We start from the raw sequence: 19,377 nt of genomic DNA, 5'->3' as shown, positions 1-19,377 counted from the left end.
AAAACTGAGGCTTGTAAACTTTTCCAATTTCAAGAAGAAAATCGTGTACAGCAGTTTCCTGGGGTTTCCTTTCCTTAAATAAATACTCCGCTAAATAGCCCTCGAAATGCTCTTCCTTTTTCCCCAACGCCATGCCTTTCGCGCTACTATATCATAAGAAATGTACCTCTCCGTGAAATAGTCCTTCCGCCTCCACATACAGTGCCGCTTACATCAAAAACAACAACTTTCTTCACTTTTACTATTTCAATTATCTCACTTCCACTCATTCCTCCTCACAAACAAATAAATTCTCCAATTGACCCGGTTAATTTCCTAAAATTGGTCCGGCGATACGGCACTTAACCCCTAAAGAATATAGGTATTGTTATTAGTTTTCGAATGTTACGAAATTTTATGGTTTGGCAAAGAAAAGGTCACGAAATTTAATTTTGGAATTTTAGTAGACACCCTGAGCAAGTTACTTTTTTGTTGATCTTCGAAGTTCTTTTGTAGTTTCACTCATAGATGAAAATTTTTCAGGTTTACTCTAGTAAATTAAAGGGAATTAGATAACTATGTATTTAAAGGACTGTGCTTTATAGAAGATGAAACATTTTATTTACAGGCATTCATGGTTCATCATTATTGATAGAATTACTAGAATACTTAGGGAAATATGCAGGTCGTTACAACAAAAAACGTATTTATCACAGGTCCTATCTTTCGTCTTTTGTTATCCAACAAACGTTGGATTATTCCGTACCTTTTTGTTTTTTAATCCACTTTTCGAAAGTCATTGAAAAAGAAAACTAGAAAAAACCATCTTTACTGTGTGAGCAACAACAAATGTATGTTCTGTCCCTGTAAAAACATTTTGCCAAATATTGTGACCTTAATAGAATTCAGTACGTAATTATCGTGTAAAGGTATCTGGAAGACAGAACTTTGATAGGTGGGGAGGCTGACTTGTTAAATCACTATTACGAACCAACACAATAGATTCTTTCTGTCTGATGAAATTAGTTATTTCTCAAACAAGTTTTCCCTAATGTTAAGGCACAGCTAAATCTCATTTTGTGCACATGAGAACGGTGGGTTAGCCCAATGTTACGAAACATGTTAGGGTTTCCTAAATGAATTTTCCCAAAATCGCGTTGTAGTACATCCAAAAATAGGTGATCCAAATAAAATACTAACTTTAAACTCCACTTAAACACCCGTATTAATATTTTACTTGTAATTTCATTTCATGACAAATTTAGGTTCTATCTAAATCTATTTTTCGCACTCGGAAATGTAGGTTCACCCAATTTCTTTTGAAAGAGTTACACCTGTTGTTAAAATACATGTACTACAGAAATTTGCTCGCTGTAGAGTAAATGAAAGATTGGAAAGAGGAATAATCTAAGAGATTATAGTTGCCAAAACACACACGCATAAGCAAGATGTAAATTCTTTCAAGTATTACATGGTTTCATGAAACTTGAGTAAAAGTCATCCGTATTCTTTTTTACAAAAGAATACAGAACATGAATACTACTCGTCACAAAAATCTGATGCAACTGATTTTAAAATGAAATTAAAACTTGAAAATACCTTGCGGAAAGCAAAACTTTCCCTCTCCATCTAGTCACATTTTGAATTTAGTAAAGATCAGAGCTCAACTTAAAGTGCAACACCTCTTAAAAGTTGATAATTGTAAGTCGAAAATGTTGAACAGCAAAACGTGTTAAGTGGGCTAATGTTTAGTTTGATCTCATCTGTAGAGCCGGATATAGCTTGTATTGTAATTACTCTGACATTGACTACTTGTAGAAGTTGGATATACTCTGTTGGACTATCTAGCAAGTTTAGACAGTTTCACATAATGTCAGTATTTTTTTTATTTATTTATTTTATTATAAATAATCCGATGACTGGAGTGATGAGTATTCGAATACCGATCTGTCGATTGCTTTGAATAGTACACTTCTTGAACGATCAGTTTTCTGTCTTCCAGAATTCCTTGTACGGATATTACTTATTGAAATCATACAAGAAAATATTATTCATGTTGCATCGTTGAATTATTAAGAAAATATGATTCGTGAATTACGTGAAGTTAATTGTTCAAAATTTACAGCATTCATATATTTTAGTGGGAGATAAGTGTTATTTGTGTGTGTCTTGTTATGTGATGATCTTTCGTAAAAATCCTCTAGGAATTTAGATAATTGGTCAAAGAAAATTGTTCATATTTTTGAATTTGAATGTGTTATAATGTAGAAGTATTTGTGAAGTCCAATACATAGGGGTAGTTGGGGTAAGTGGAAACAGGCGCGTTTTCTAAAATCTAGTAAAAAATATGAAATCAGTTTCTCCAAATTTGAAGAATGTAGATATAGTCCCATTCGTCTAGTAAAGTGGTTTTAACTAATATGAAGTGTATAAAATATCCCTATGCCAAAAATGAGTCCATGTTTTAGCATGCGATCAACTTTTGTAGATCTTGAAGCGTTTGCTATCCTGAGGTAATTGTCACAGAAGCATCTGGGTAGTCGGTTATGAAGATATGATAAAGAACTTACAAAAATTGAATGTACTGTGTTACGTTTGTCAGTATATGTGCAATTGAGGTGTCCCCACTTATCTCACATTTTGTAGAGTGAGGTAAGTGGGGACACACATTTTATACCTGTAGGGTAAGTGGGTACACGAACACAAATGCAGGTATTTCCAACAATACATCGAAGATGATGAAGACAGTTCAATGCCTGGCTTAGAGCACGTGGAAGAAAATTAGGATTATAGAGCTGATTACGTGAAAAATTTGTCTATTATCAGAGTCAAAGTCAGTTAGCAAAAATGTGTATGAAATGAAGTTCCTTGAAGGAATTGGGGTGCAATCTCGTTTTCTACTTCGAGAAGATATAGATATTGTACGCAAAAGGGCTATTTGTATGGCCCTGTTAAGTTTGACAGTGTGATGCCTTTCATAATTCAGTTGTAGCTGATATTGATAAACACTATCGTTTCTCTAAGGCAAACCTGTAGACTACAAATCTAGTTCATACAGTCAATATTTTGCGTAGACTATTTGTATCCTATGAACTATAAGTAGATTTGTATTAGATGCCGTACAATGCTCAGTAATAGTCATCACTTTTTAAGGCAACGACCTATGAATCTACATAGGCTTCAAAGTGTAGCCTACATTTATTCTTATTGTTATAGTATTCATTATTTGGTTGGTCTTTAGTCCAGAGACGTACCTCATCAGGAGCTTTTTTTATTTATTTATTTATGTACTAGAGTGAAGCTTATTTTGTTTGTCTCTGCTTTCCCCGTGCGAAATATCAAGCCTCAGGGCAAACTGTAATCGCATATTTTTTATTATTTCAATATTTCTGGGATAAGTAAATGATGTCCAGCAAATATTTCTAATATCGGAGTTTTCTAAACAAAATAAAACATTTTTGAAATATTGACATTAGTTATTTTTTCTACATTTGCCACAGTACCATTTTCAATTATCTCTGGCTAGAACTGCAGTAGAAACACGAAACTTGGACCTATCAGCAGTAGACAACAGGTACTCTGTTCCCACTTTCTCTTCTTTATTGCCCGTGTTAACATATGGAAGGGAACAGGGTTGTCCCTACTTACCCCAAAAAAGCGGGGTAAATGGGAACAGCAACAGATTTTTAATCAACATTTTATTGTGGAACAAGTATTTACATTGCTTCAAAATGGATCCTATGGTTATCAAATGTACAAACCAAAGTTAATATGACCATACTTTCAGTTTGATAATCCGAAAACCAGTACTGGTACAGCAATTGAAAGTTGAACGTTGCAAAACGTGTCCCACTTACCCCAAATACTCCTATAGTTTCATAGCTTGTATGTAGTTTAGAGTGCTAGGTTAAGTAATCAATAACAAATAATAGAAGCGAAAAGGAGGGTGTCATTTCTTTTCAGACTATTATTTTTTATTGTGTACCAAAGTATTTGGATGAAGCAGATGTATGTGTGTGCGTGTGTGTGTCTGTACTGCGTATACTGTGTTTTTACACCTACCTCGCTACTCCTTAAAAGATTAGGAATTGTATATTTGTGGCTTTTTCGTTAATTGTTTTAATGTATATTTATTAACTTTTCTGTCTGGGTAAATTATTATGTGTGGATGTACGCTTATGTTATCGTTGTGATTTCATGTTATATTGAACGTGAGTGTTGTCTGTTTTGCAGTGGGCAAAAAGGGACATCCCCAATAAAAGAAAAATCATTTGAAGGTATTGCAAAAGAGAAAGAAGTCTCAAATATTAAATCAGGACTAGAAGGGGACGGCTGGTCACAAATTCCTATTATGCTTGTAGACGAAGTTAGGAAATCGGTGGCAGCCGAGGAGGAGAATTCTAGTAAAAGGTATTCTCGGGTGAAAAATATTTTTAGTATGTCAGCTTTCTTTTGCTTGTGCTTAATAGACCTGGGAAAGTGTTGTAGGGAAATGTTTTCTGCAAGACAGCTGCATGTTCAGTATGTTTCTTAAACATTGTAGAACAATATTGGTGTGGTTTTATATATGCACACCGGACAAAAAAATAGCCATTCCTCTCCAGAACTAACATTGGTTGGTTTGTATGGTTATAGATGGAGTTTTACTAGTAGTAACTATAACCCATTACCACTAACACATTATCACTCAGTAACTAATGAAACAGCCCATCAAGACGGGTCGAAGTAAAGATGACAATGACCAAAAGGACCATTATATTTAAGCGAACGCGTGGGCGCACAGGATGAATTGAAACGGTTTGTACGACATGTATACAGGAGATGGTCTAACTAGCACGCGTATTATAAACGTTAAACGGGATCAGAACTCTGGTCTCAAAAATCCCGACTTACAAAGATGTGCCGTCGAGTTTCTCCCTGATCGACCATGATTGAGGTAAGTCGTTTTCAGTCTCGACCGGGATTGCTATAGTCTGAGAGTGCAGGTCCATTCCAACCGATCTTCGAAAGAGCACTAGGAGGGGAACTTCACGCAGTGGACATTTGGAGTCAAGTATTACGAAAGAGTTTACTGCGGTGCATAAAGCCATGAATTTTCAATTGGGTTAAGAACACAGACATACTACTGTATCAGAATGGAAATATAGTGTGCTTCGACAAACCGCGTTTTGTCTGTATTCTAATTGTGCACTTCTTCGCTCAATGAATCATTTTACATGCAATGTTTGGAAGGTGCAGGAAGTTCTGTTGTGATAAAATGCTTCATGTGTATTTTTCGTATCGTAACTAGGACTCACTCACACTGATGCCTGTAAAGATGGACCGCATATTTGTTGATTTGAGCATTCTCAGAGACCAGTGTAGAAATTTCTGCAACTTCATGATAAATATGCAGAGGACAAACCCATTTTTCAGTATGAATATTGTCGTGTTTACAAAGCTCGAAACATTTGATGTAGTTTCAAACACACTCTCCCACCTGGTCTGGCATTCAGAATCCCCAAATTTATTTATTGTATATCGCATACGTGCCACGATTATGCTTAAATTTAATTGGAAGTCCGCGAGTATTTGAACCAGTGAAATAGGCATCTCCATACTTTGCAAGAACTACGGATTTTACACTCGTTGAGTCATTACAAATGGAATCCAGACCGGGCCAGGTATCATCCACTATTAAGTAAGTTTTAGGCTAATTTTTTGTCCGATGTGTTAATGTTAATGGCTGATTATGTCGGTTTCTCATGTTGGCCATAGGCCAACTCCGTTATGAGTAAGGGAGAAAAGTTTTTGAAATAAATGATTTCAAACTAAAATGAGGAATTTTTCAACCACCAGCCGTTTGGGATCCACGCTAGTAAGATACCATGTGTTAAAAAAAAATAAAAAGCAACGTTTACGGTTCAGTAGGCTCTTCGGTTACGTAAAAATGAGGTGGGAAACTTATATATCTAAGAGGAACGTAGGACACCTCAAATTCGTATCTTGATAATGCTGTATTGCTGGTATGATGAGGGGCCAAGGGCACAGCCTATTGAACTGGCAATGTTGCCTTCTTATTTAATATAGAATGCCTTAGGGATATGGAGCTCAAACGGCTGATGCAATCGGAAGAGAATTTCCATCGTTTTAAATTGAAAACTACCTATTACCAAAAACTTTCTTCTCTTTCCACTTTTGGTACCTTTACTGAAATAGAGTTGGCCTGTGGTCCGGACTTTTGATACACCCGGTGTATATTGTTTGTATTAGAATTGAACAATTCGTCATCGGAGAGTATAGGGAGAAGTGAGGAATAGAAGAAGAATACTAATAATGCAACATTGTTCATCATGTGTCCTTGTCACGCAATCTAGATCTTATTACTGGTTCTGTATTAGAGGACGACCCTTTCCTCCTCCGCAAATTTTGGAACGACACTAAGCAATTTGATGGTCGACGCTATGCGTCATATAAATTTAGTGTTTTGAATCATGTATTTTTGAATGTGTTGTAATACGTAGAACTGAGGTGCATTTAATTTTTATTTGTGCTTTGAATTGAGTGGATGTCTTAACCACTATGGTAATATGCATATTGTCCCGTACCCGCAGTAGTGTTGGCACTAGTGGTTCAACAGGAGACGAGCATATATATAAAATACAATATTATTATGCTGTAGAGTATTTTATTGTTAATCCCAGTCCCATTGCTTTATAAATATTCAGAAAAAAGAAAGATTTTAAAGTAAATTCGTGTGCATTTTGATTTATGAATACCTCTGCAATTTCAAGTTAGAATGAGTTGATGACAGTAACATTCTGTAAGGTAAATATGGGAAAACATGACCAGTATAGAAGAAATATTCTTTCTATCGTTCAGAAGACCTGATTAACTTCCTTCGTGTTGAGCAAAGCTTCCTCCAAAGAGTTAGAGTGAGTAATCACAATAATACTTCCTCAGTTTCAGTCCGGGGGAGAAGACGCAATTTTTAGCCGTACCATGATTATATATATATATATATATATATATATATATATATATATATATATAAGGCTTTTCAGTTGATCTTAAATGATTTTGGGGGTGCTAATTTCGAATCGATGAGTGCCACTCTGTAAACCTTGGGGAAACTTTGCAAACGGGAGTAAAGAGGAGTGATGGTCTCTTACTTTCCATGTCTTAAATTACTGGATTATCTCAGCATAATTTCATTTTTCGTATATCCCATTGACAGTAGAATGCTAATTAATACATGTATTATAAATAACCATACTAAAAACCAATTAACAGAATTTGATCATTTTCTCACAAATGTCAGGGTTGCCAACTGTTAATAAAATTTACAGAAATATTTTTATACAGAATATTTTATTTTGCAAACTTTTCACGTAGAAAATGTTAAAAACAAGAAAAGTATCACATACTGTATATCCCAAATATACAGTCCTTGAACTCTCAAATGAGCCATGAATAAAAGCCAGACAATCACTGGAAGAGAAATGGGGAAGTACAATTTTTGACTTCTAAATATGGTTAGTACAAAAATAACACATTCGGAACAATTCAAATATATATTTCTTGTAAGCTATTTCCGATTTGTCTCTTAATCATTTGTGAATAGCCTTAAACGTATTCGTTGTGTAGAAATTCTACTTCCTCTCTTGAAAGTCATAGTTGCCAACTGACGGAATTATGTTTTTCCGTATTGAGAGTCGAATTGTTAGTGATAAAAAACGTAAAATTAAACGAAATTTACGCAAAGTATATGCAATATTTTTATTTACTCTTTATATAATTTCTGACGAGCAAGGGAGACAAGAATTGAGAGCAAAATTTTCAAATTACGAACATGCAAGCTTATGTATTGTTTAGGCGAGATCATAAACTAATTTATACCAGAGAAGAATCAGACTGGTTCAAAATTCATTGCTGGTGAACACATAGTGAGCACAAAAAGATAGTCTGGAACGGAATATGGACTAATCAGTTTATCGAAAATACATACATGAGGTATAGTATGTATAGATGAGATAAATGAGATATAGACTTGCTGGTGTAATTGGATTTTCCCTGCAGCAAAAAATTTCAGCCGTATGGGCTCTTTCCTTAAACGTGTTTGGTCAAATTCAGAAAGACGTAGACGATATGAAGAAATTGGAAAATGAGGACTGTTTCCATCACAAGGAGGAGACAGGTCCACGTATCAAGGCTGACTGTGCAGATCGTAAGAAGATTTGTGAATTTTTGTCAGCATGTATCGATCCTCTTGATAGCAAATGCCATCCACCTACGGGCTTAGTTAATATTGTTAGTGGTCAAATTTTGCGTGAGAGTGCACTAAACGTACAAGACGCTGTTAAAGTGGGAACACAGCACCTGACTGACTTTGTGTGTAAATGGTCTGGAAGTTTTCACTAAAATATTTCCAAGAGGACTAAATGTTAGACGTTACGAAGTCAGTGAAGTTAGGCTCAACTGCTAATTATAATTGACCACAGTGTTACTCATGTTCGTACAATAGGCCTGCTCGTATCTTCTCGTAATATTAATGTGGATGATGTGCTTTACCATGAATTTGCTCCAGTTCAACTGCTCTATTTAATGAAAAGGGCGAATTGCGAGAAACCCCAAAAAGTGTGCTTCAACACAAACTTGCCGTAATTAAATCAGCAAGATCACTAGTAAGCAATCAAACGGTCATTCTTTACGGTTGTGCAATGCTCTGGCACATATCATGGCCAGCACCGGCTACTGTAGAAGTACATGTAAAGACATTTCACAGCAATGGTGAAAAGTGAGCTCAAACAAGCCCATATTCTGCATGTAGTATTCGACAGATAGGCACTATGACATCAAAGCAGCAACAAGAAGGAAGCGACAACAAGGAAATTCAAGACAATATAAACTTACATTATCAACTTCCCCCCCCCCCCAAAAAAAAAAAAAGGCGTTCGTATTGACGTCAATGAATACGAAAAGGCAACTTATTTCATTAATCAGAAAATCGCTAATGGACATTAGCATAAATGAATCTCATAAATTGCTTATCATTGGACCACAACCATCTCCCATTGAAGTGAAAGCAAGACTATGGGGTGAACCAACAACACACGAAGAAGCTGACGTAAATATGGAGCACCTAGTTCTGAGGGAGGCTAATCATGCTCCTGACCAATCTATACGGGAAAGTATGACGATATGGATGTACTAGTGCTACTTGCATATCATGTATATGTTCACCATATTCCATATATGGTGAATATTCTGGCAGTCCATGCTTTAACTGACTGCTCTACTACTTCATCTCTTGCTGGAATTGGTAAAGACTGAAGCTGAGCATTCTATCGAAGTTTCTAGCTACACTTGAAGCAGTTGGTGATCCCAAAGCTGAAGGAAATCTAACAGCAGAGCAGTGTGATACATTAGCTACTCAGTTATACAGCCCTGGAAAACTGTTACCAAAGGATTACGAGCTGGACTATGGAAGAAAAAGATGGCTAGCAAGACAATCACAAGTCTCCCATCTTTTTTTTAAGCTTCCTCCAACTGCTGGTGCACTGCAAAGCATTATAAGGGCGCTGATTTTCAGGACAGTCATATGGAAATCAGTTGAACTAACTAATACTCCTGATCTAGATCCAAGAGATTTCAGATGGAAATATTTAACATATGCTGCAGAAGAATATGTACTTCATATGTTGCCCGCAAATACACCAATACGGCTGATGTAGTAGTGAACTCAATTAGCTGCTCATGCACAATGGGATACTATTATTATTGTTGTTGCCTTGAAAGGTCATCGAAGTGCACATCCTTCTGTACCTGCCAAAGTGAGTGAATGGACCAAAACAAACAGAAAAGAGACTGATGATGAGGGGGTCCACTGCTTTCTCTGTGCGTTGATGCTGATAAAAGTTTTGTATAGTGCTTCTCTTTTCTCCAAACAACACACATTAATGCTTTCAACATGTAAGTATGCAGATACTGTTGCAAAAACACAGTTGGTTTGGTTTTCGTTTGTTGTACTGCGTGAAAAATTAAAATTAGACAGTGAGAAAAATATTTCTCCATTTTACGAAAGAAACATTTCTCATATCGCTGTCACAATTGTAGCTTTCCCGAATAATCAGTTTTCCTACGATTATAGAGCATTCGAAGTGACATGAAGAGTAAATAAAAATATTGCATATACTTGAATAGATCTCTTTCCTTTAACGTTTTTATAAATAAAAATTCGACACAAAATACGAATAAAACTTAATTCTGTGATAGTTGGCAACTGTGACATTCGAGAGAGGAAGTAGAATTTCTACACAAAGAATACATTTAAGACTATTCACGAATGATTAAGAGACAAATTGGAAATAGCTTACAAGAAATATATATATTTGAATTGTTCCGAATGTGCTATTTTTGTACCAAACACATTTAGAAGTCAAAAATTGTACTTCACCATTTCCCTTTCAGTGATTTTCTGGCTTTTATTTATAGTTTATATGAGAGCTTAAGGACTGTATATTTGGAATATATATGATACTTCTCTTGATCTTAACATTTTCTACGTGAAAAGTTTGTAAAATAAAATATTTTGTATAAAAATTATGTCTGTAAATTTTATTAACAGTTGGCAACCCTGACATTTGTGAGAAAATGATCAAATTCTGTTAATTGGTTACTAGTATGGTTATTTATAACATATGTATTAATTAGCATTCTACTGTCAATAGGATATGAGAAAAATGAAATTATGCTGAGATAATCCAGTAATTTAAGACATGGAAAGTAAGAGACCACCACCCCTCTTTACCTCCCGTTTGCGAAGATTCCCCAAGGTTTACAGAGTGGCACTCATCGGATTCGAAATCAGCACCCCAAAATCATTTAAGATCAACTGAAAAACCTTGATGGTTCATTAGCTTCTCCTCCGGACTAATATTCGGTATTATTTCTTCGTATATTTTGTGAAGTATTAAAAATTGTTAATCTGAAAAGTTCGAAGAAAGGGACAGTGGACAGTCGAAATAACGGACATCTTACAATAGAAAAAAGAAAAAAAGCTAAATACATTATCCTAAGGTGCAAAACCTAAATCTCCCATACTTCTTATATTAAAGAGTCGATAGGAGAGAAGAAAGTAAGGTTGTCATGCAGAGAGAATCGAGTTAGAGATCTAAGCGCATTTATACCTTTCTTGTCACTACGTGTCAAGAAAGTGATTTTGGAATGTTCATTGGTCCCGATGTAGGTGTATGTACAATCGCCTGGAGGCAATGCCGTTCAACGTATCCGGACCAAATTTTAATTTTCAAATCCAGAGGTATTCGCTTTAAAGAGTAAAATTTATCATTCTCAAAATAAAATTTTATCCTTCTCACTACTGCCTTTCAGTGTTCCACAAACCCAACATACTCAACAACTCCACTAATAAAAAATAAAAATGACCGTAGTCTTCACATCAAGTTTTTTTTTTAAAGAAAAAATAAACAAATACAAATATATAGAACGAGTAACACCTAAAATACTACATATCTTAACAACAAAAAAATATTTAAAATACAAGATTTCACAATTATTTTCCGTTTTGTTTTATGATGGATGGAAAGATGGAATTCTTTCAATGGTAGCTTAGTATTTATATGAGATGTTATTGTGTGATATGGTTTCCAGGTTATTGACCATTGAATATGAAGTTTTGATTTTAATATGAAATTAGGAAATATTACTAAAATGCGATCGAAGAATCCATCTTCACTAAACTCATCGTAGTTGTAGATCTTGAACTGCTTAGTTCACAGTGCAATGTTTATTGTTGATAGTCATTCAATGAATCAATTAGGATATATAACGTACGTAATTCAGAGACGATTGAAATGATTGGAAGGCATATTTTGTACTGAATTCAACTTCCATGTCTTTGTACAGATTATTCACCAAAATGCATATTCAAGTGGAAAATACTAGCATTTCCACCAATAAAAGTTACCTATGTTGATTAGTCTTCGTTGCATTGTATGCTTATTATTGTAAAGCGTCACATTTATATTCCAGTGCTACAGAGACCTTAATCATACCGAAAAAGAACATCGTGAAATAAAGAAAATGGTAGGAAACTGAAGAACCCCGAGAAATGAGTGTAAAATTCACAAAACTTCAAAATTTGTGTGCTAATAGTGATTATTAGTGCATGATGAACAATATATTCTATAATACAAAACAAGACTAACAAATTACGAAGCAATAGGTCCTTGTATAAACTGATCCTAAAATTATCAAGACAGTTCTGTATAAAAATTGATTTTAACAAGATATGACGAGCTCCCTTGTGGCTAAGCGGTTAGCGTACGCGCGTTTGGCGTGGAAGACCCGGATTCGATTCCTGGCAGAAGGTCATGGTTCGCATCCCACGTTAAGCTGCTGTACAGGTATCATATTGCCTCGCATGCTGAAAGGAACGCTAAATTCAAAGTCATCATCAACAACAACACAATATGATGAAGGGATTATAGAGTGATACTGGTTCTTAAGATTCGTCACCAAAATCCCGATTCGTTTTTCAGATATTCTGTAAGTAGCTTAGTATTAAAATATTAAAGACAGTATGACTGCTTTCAAAAATAGGCAATTTAACACTAATAAAATAGCAAACTACTATTCAGTGTGGTTCATTTTAAAGATTTTTGATACATCATAGGACAGAGAACTAACTGTAAGAACTAAGTGTCCTCATAAAACACGAATTCAAATTTTTAACAAGCGTGTTTTCGTATTACTTTTTACTACTTCTAGTTTTAGTAAAATACTGCTAGTGAGATGTAATCTTTTGTTTGTTGAAGTTTAGCCTCCTTGTTCAGTACCAAAACTGTACGAGACATGGACCTATAGTTTAAAACAGAACTCGAACCACAGTAATACGTTCATTGCTTTTCCACCGGGAATCAAACTCAAGACTGTGTCGACCAAGGAACACACGCTAGCTACTAGTGGGGAGGGTTTGAAACCTTTTTTGAGGATTACGAATTTATATATTGAAAAACGTTTGAACGTTTGTCGCCTCCGCTCTGTGTGAATCAGTATTGTAACCAGAGGTGGTAGTAAATTTCTACCATTTCCCTTTGCAATAGAGTAATAAAGTCAGGTGGAGACATTCTTGCTGCACTAAATCGATATGAAAAACTTCTCGGTATCGTTTATTTATTTATTTATATTTTTTCTATAACGACCAGTGTTGAAATTGAAAAGGGTAGTTTCTCACCACCTCTGGTTTATATAGATATAGAGGAATAAAGATCGAGATGGCAATCTTAAGATCCTGAATTCACTTCAAAAAGTCATATCAGGCCACATCTCTTACGTTTTTACTCTATGGTGATCGCTATTGAAACTGGAATCGGTATCCTTCTACCAGAGAATAAATCTGAGAGAAAGGGAGTGAGTCTATTCTTAAGGTACTGAATTGATGCTTCTCGCTGTTAACGTGTTCGCTTTATGGAGGTGAATTGAATACAGAACCTGGAAATGGTAATGGATTCCTGCTTTTCCGGTTTAAATAGCGACAGTGGAAACTGTATCTATTCTTGGGATACTGAATTGATTATAAAAAATTGCTTAATGCTATCTATTAGTTTTTGCTCTATGGTAATCAGCGATGTAACCAGAAGTGATAGATTTCTACCACTTCCAGATTAAATGAACCTATTCGTGTTGCAGAAACACACTTTCCTATGTTGTATCGTTTTGGTCTCATGCCTGTCGACAGAGGGGCGGAGGACAGAAAGACAAACGAACATAGCCATAGACTTCATATACTTACGTATAGTACAGTTTGGAAGTCTTAGCAACTGAAATGAATTCAGTTTTTTATTTTACGAATTTGTTTCGGTTTTCAAAAAAAAAAAAAAAAAAAAAAAAAAAATCGGTAAGATGTTTTTCGAGAAAATATGATCGTCCCTAGACTCCACGAATCCTGTCCAATAAACGTTGCAAAATAGCCACGCAATACTCGGTGTAACTCTTTGAAGGGAATTCTTTGTGGAGTGATGCCTTTGAGATCAAAGAAAATAATGAGCAGAAATGTGATTCGGCTCTTATGCATGCACACTTTCTCGGTTTTGGAGAGCGTTGACTCTTCCATTCCGAACTCTGTCACTTCGTTGGTACTTCGTACTGAAAGTACCTTAGTTTCATCATCTGTTACAATGATGGACATTAATCCCAGACCCACATCATCAGTGATCAGCTGCTTGTTTCATGTATTCGCAATGTTCTAATCTGCAATGTTCTTGTTCGTCACTGAGTGTGTGTTGCACACAAACAGCTCACTTAACGTTTCGTTAGCCAAACTTTCGGATAGAATGACCTAAACATTGGAATTTGGAATTCAAGTAATATTCTCAATTAGCTTGCAGATGCACAACGATCCTTGCGTACAATTTCGGTCACGTTAGTCAAGTCTGAGGTTATATTATTTTTATTTTATTTAATATCTTCTTTCAGTTAATTGTATATTTCCTCCCCCAGTAAAGTCATCCGCAAGAAGTGTTCATATTAGTTATTTGTGTGCCAAGTTCAAAAAAAAAAAAAAAAAAAAAAAAAAAACTGCTCCCATCTAGTCAGATGTTACTACGACACTATTTCTGCTCTAAAGATGTAATGACAGCACAAGTTTATTCTCCCATATAACAGAAAAGGGGTACGTGACCGTGTGATCTGTGTAGAACTGCTTCTTTACCCCTTACCTTCCCAATGGATAGGCCAATTTCAATATTCTCTTCTGCGTTTTAAAGTGATTTAATAAAATATAGACAGCATTACTGTAATCCATCTATTTATTCTTAAATTAACAAGAAAATTGTTGGAAGACTAATTAGTCATGCTTGAAATGTAAATTGATTATCATGATACATAATCCACGTTGTATGCGCTGATGTTAAGAGAACGCTATTAATTTTTAGAGAACGCTTTTAATTTAAATATTAATTTTTTTAACATTATAGTTGAATTCCCACAATAATTAGATGGAACCTCCTAACTATAAATTTACATCGTTGCACCGATTTACATTTAAGCCTTCTTCCTAGGTTCAATGAAAATCGTATCCACAGTAGTTGGAAAGATAAATTTTCAGTTTTGAATTGAAGTTAGAGAAATGTATCTAAAAAAATTGCTGTTTTTATTTTGGTAGAAATCCGGTTGTTCCAGAGGTAATGTCGGGCGGAGGGGATATTGACGTAGACGGAAAGAACCTGAGTATGTGGAAGCTACATCAAAAAGTGGAACGAACGTATTTGATGTTAAATGAGTATCTGCAAGTTATGCAAAATATGCAAGATGAATTGAAGGTAAGTTTAATTATCTCTCTATATAATCTCAATAGTTCTAAAGGTGAGAGTTTTGGCAGGGTGTTTATTTTGTGTCAAAACGTATATTTTATGTATCTAATAAAAAAAAATCTAAAGGAATACTAATAGCCAAGAATCGTTTTAGGAACAAGTTTAGATAAAATGATATGAGATAGGGAAATCTGATTCTTTCTGATATGAGATAGGGAAATCTATCGAATAATGTTAAGTTTTCTCGAAGGTAGTAGCATAGATCTCTTTATCAATACATTCGTCTTTAACTGATTAAATACGTACTGTTTCATATTTTTACTTCTTGAATTTCATTTCTGCCATATTTGTATTCTTTATTAGTAATACAATTCAGTATTAGTATACAATTCAGTCTCATTCAGTAAGTAAGGAGACTTATTCTATAAGAAATCTAAAATATGACGCTGATTTTTGTGTGTTCCTTATTTTGTGGTGGTATTCTAGAGCTTTCGTAACTGGGACAAGCAAGCATGGTCGCACACGGGCCTCAGGGAAACGGTTATACAAGATGTTGGACCCTTATAGGATTACTTCAAGAGAAGTATTGTTAAATTTCTACTGATTTAAGTCATTAGGCGTATAGAAAGTCATCGTCGCATGACCGTTCAATATGATGACGATTAGATGAGTCTATCACAAATTTACAGCGGGCTGAGAAGTTTTGAAAGGACATATCCAGTATTGAAAATTCTCCACGAACAAGTTACTCTTTCATTGTTGCCACGGAAAGCTACATTGCTACGTAGAAGTCTCGGGGCAACAAGGGGCCAATTCTTGAATATTACATCCCCAGAGATAATAATGTAAACAATAAGATCTGCTACTTCTACCCGAGAAGCTGACACCAGCTATTCTGCAGAGACAATGTGGTCTGGTGTTCACTTATGTCCTTTTGATCCGTGACAATCGAGACCATAGTCTTGGAGCAAAAGCAGTGGCTCATTGTCTGCTTTTGTACTCCCGTTCTTCAGATTTCCATACATTTGGCCTACTTAAAGATGTACTAAGTGGATTGAAGTTCCAGAATGACCAAGTCCAGTCAGCGGTGATGAGTGGCTACACACTGTCCAAATATTTTTTATGAAATCCATATCCTTGTCAAGCGCTGATTTAGGTACATTGAACTAGGAGGAACTGTTAAAAATTGTAATGTACAGGGTATCCAGAAAGTTCCGTTGTACCTGCACTTATTTCATCCCTACATTGATAATACGTAATAATACTTACAGTTGTCCAAAACGTCCGTATGTGCACCTCCATTTTCCCTGCACAACTTAATACGCCTCCATATCCTTCTACTGATCCCCTTTTGCAGCTTCGTCGTTACAAGCTGAAAGGTTTTAAGCACACTTGCCCGTAGAACTTCGTTCTGACGTGTGTGTGATTTGTTGATACACAGGGATTTGCAGCGTGAACTGACTCTAACTTATGCACATGTTGCCTTTCAGGTTGATGGACGACCAGAATGAGGGTCCAAAACACTTTTTAGGGGAAAAGCTTTCTTTTTCCACGTGATCGAAGTCGACGACGTTGTTGCTCCCTACCAAACCGTTCACGAAATCTATCCATCACCTGCGGCATATTTTCGTTGTGCTTCCGTTCATGGACCCACACACTTGCTCCTAAGCGCTCCTCCGAAGTGAAGTCACTGGTATCTGCCATTGTTGCTCACCAAATACGGAAAGGCGAGACATTGAACTGTTTAACGCAGAGACTTTATTCTCCTCTCTCCGCGGGCAGTCACGTGGCAGTTCACATGAGGGGCACTATTGCTATAACAATGATATTTTCAAACCTTAAATATCTTAACATCTCGTATTGTTACACGCATTTTAGTTCGGATGTAAAGGGATTTTCTGGTCATCTTGTAGTTACTTTACTTCTTGTAATCAGAATTTGCCCATTTGGATTCAACCCCCCCCCTCCCCCCGCAAATAAATCAATAAATAAAATTCGGTTTGGGCCAACCTGAAAACCTATGAGTTTTTGAGCTTCAAATAATATACCTACGTAAGTATTTATATCGGCGCGGGAAAGAAAGGAGACACGCGACTAGGAATGGTTAAATTGCAGCTTCAACAGTATCGTACAAAAACTGTTTGACCAATTATAACATTATTGGTACAAGAATATACATACGACTTGAGAAAGGACATATATATGAATATACATATATGTGAATATATATACCTGTCAGCACAAGAGTCGAATGGTTTACCAGAGAAGAAAATCAGATTTAGTATCATCACGTAAAACTAGCTTGATAGATTTGTTTTCGTCATGTTTTCTTCCTGGGAAACTTGCAAGAAATTTATAACAAATGACGGATTCATGTCACAGTTATTATTATTAAATAATCACAACTCGTTCCCACTCCTTGGTGGTCAAACCCGGTAGCAACGATCGGTTGGTAAATCCAGAACTGACAGCCGGAAGGGATGAGATGGCATGTATATTCTTGTTTTGCCCTTAAACTGAGAAACTTACCTGCGTGTTTTGCTATATGTAGAAGGGAGAAAAAGTAAAAAGTGTATCGTACTTGCTGCTGTTGGATTGGAGATTAATGTTCCTTCCAGCACCGTGGCTATTTGGACCTACAGTTTAAGGTGGAATCCGGATAACGACCGTGATACCTTCAAATGTCACTGGGAATCGAACCTAGAGCCCTGTGGACCAGAAGCACTAGCCAGTACAACAGCAGGGGGCCACAAAGTTTTGTAGGTAATTAACATATTGGTATTACAACATTTAAATCATAGAATGCAAATATCACACTCAGATATTTATTACAAGTTGTGTTTTTATATTGCAGTAATAATAATTATGTACTGGTTGGTTTGTTGACATCCATTTGAACACCTAGGCTTTATAAGACTTCAGTTACAGCTTAACATGAAATCAGCGGAACCACATCTACTTTAACCAGGAATAGAACCTGGGTCTCCCGAACCCAAGTAGTGTACCTAGCCTTTTCAGGACCGACAGAGATTTCAAGAAAATCGTAGACCTTTACGTTGGCGGTCCTAGTACCCCTTCTAATTGTCACAAGGACATGAACCATATCTCGTTGTAAAACTTATGGAATATAGATTCCAAGGAGCTAACTTGTGTGCACCCTGGGCCAAACCCTAAAAGAAGAAGAAGAAATTGTTTTAAAAAATGAAACTTCTTTTGTTTTTGGAAATTTGTGAGAGGCTGGCAACTCTTGCTTTTCATACGCAGGGAAGAAATATTTACGTCAGACGTTGTACACCAAGGGTGAAAGTTCAATACCAAATGAGAAAGAAAAATTCGAACGTGTTTCCTACGAGAATCATCCTGTACATATTTTTGGAAATATTTTGCTCTGCTCTAACGTTGACAACCTTAGCAACGGCCCTAATTGTCACAGATATAAGCCATACCTCTTTGTAAAGCTTGTGGAACACAGATTCCAACGAGGTAACTTTTGTTTCCCTGTGTCCAACCCGTAAAAGAAGAAAATTTTAAAAAAATTGAAAAGCTACATTTTGTGGGACTGTGGCAACACTGTTTTTGTCGTACGCAAGAAAAAAGTTCTCATATGTACGTCAGACATCACTAGTTAGTATGTCCATTTATCTTTATTGATACTTTTTAGGAAGGAAGCCTTAGTGGGTGGTATAGAAAATTGACCTATTAGCCTTCTCCTCCCACTACATAATAGTGAAACAGATATTTTCTCCGAAATTCGGGTTGCCAAAAAAATTCGAGCTGGACGACAGCCCTCGACGAGAATAGGGGGTGAGCAAAAGCTGATGTTCTCCGTCACATGAGTAAGGAATAGAATGTCTCAAATGTTTTGGCAAAGAAAAAAGTATTCTGGAAACTCCGAGTGCTTGATGTTGCTTTGTTATTTAACACCTTCAACCTGCCTTCAACAGAATATTTCTTCTTCCATTGAGAAGGAATGATATATATATATATATATATATATATATATATATATATATATATATGCAGGCAAGTTGGTCAGTGTTTGTTTATTTCCCCCTTCTCTACATAGAAAGAAAGAACCCAGATGTGT

General features: G+C 35.9%; 1 protein-coding gene across 5 annotated transcripts in view; it reads left to right on the top strand.

The window, feature by feature from the left end:
* Window positions 1–19,377, top strand: part of Ge-1 (Enhancer of mRNA-decapping protein 4 homolog Ge-1) — a 128,957-nt gene that overhangs the window by 67,862 nt on the left and 41,718 nt on the right. For 4 of the 5 annotated variants that reach the window (XM_081757538.1, XM_081757536.1, XM_081757540.1 and 1 more), the window contains 2 exons: window positions 4,213–4,389; window positions 15,143–15,299. In XM_081757538.1, the coding sequence (XP_081613664.1) occupies window positions 4,213–4,389; window positions 15,143–15,299 (334 nt within the window). The remainder of the gene's footprint in view (window positions 1–4,212; window positions 4,390–15,142; window positions 15,300–19,377) is intronic. The other variant, XM_081757543.1, reaches the window with a different exon arrangement.

Source organism: Thermobia domestica, chromosome 1 (assembly GCF_964235325.1).
Source record: "Thermobia domestica chromosome 1, izTheDome1.hap1.1, whole genome shotgun sequence".
In the NCBI taxonomy this organism is placed as follows: domain Eukaryota; kingdom Metazoa; phylum Arthropoda; class Insecta; order Zygentoma; family Lepismatidae; genus Thermobia; species Thermobia domestica.
Note: the sequence above shows the minus strand (reverse complement) of the source record. Positions and strands in the feature narration are given on the sequence as shown.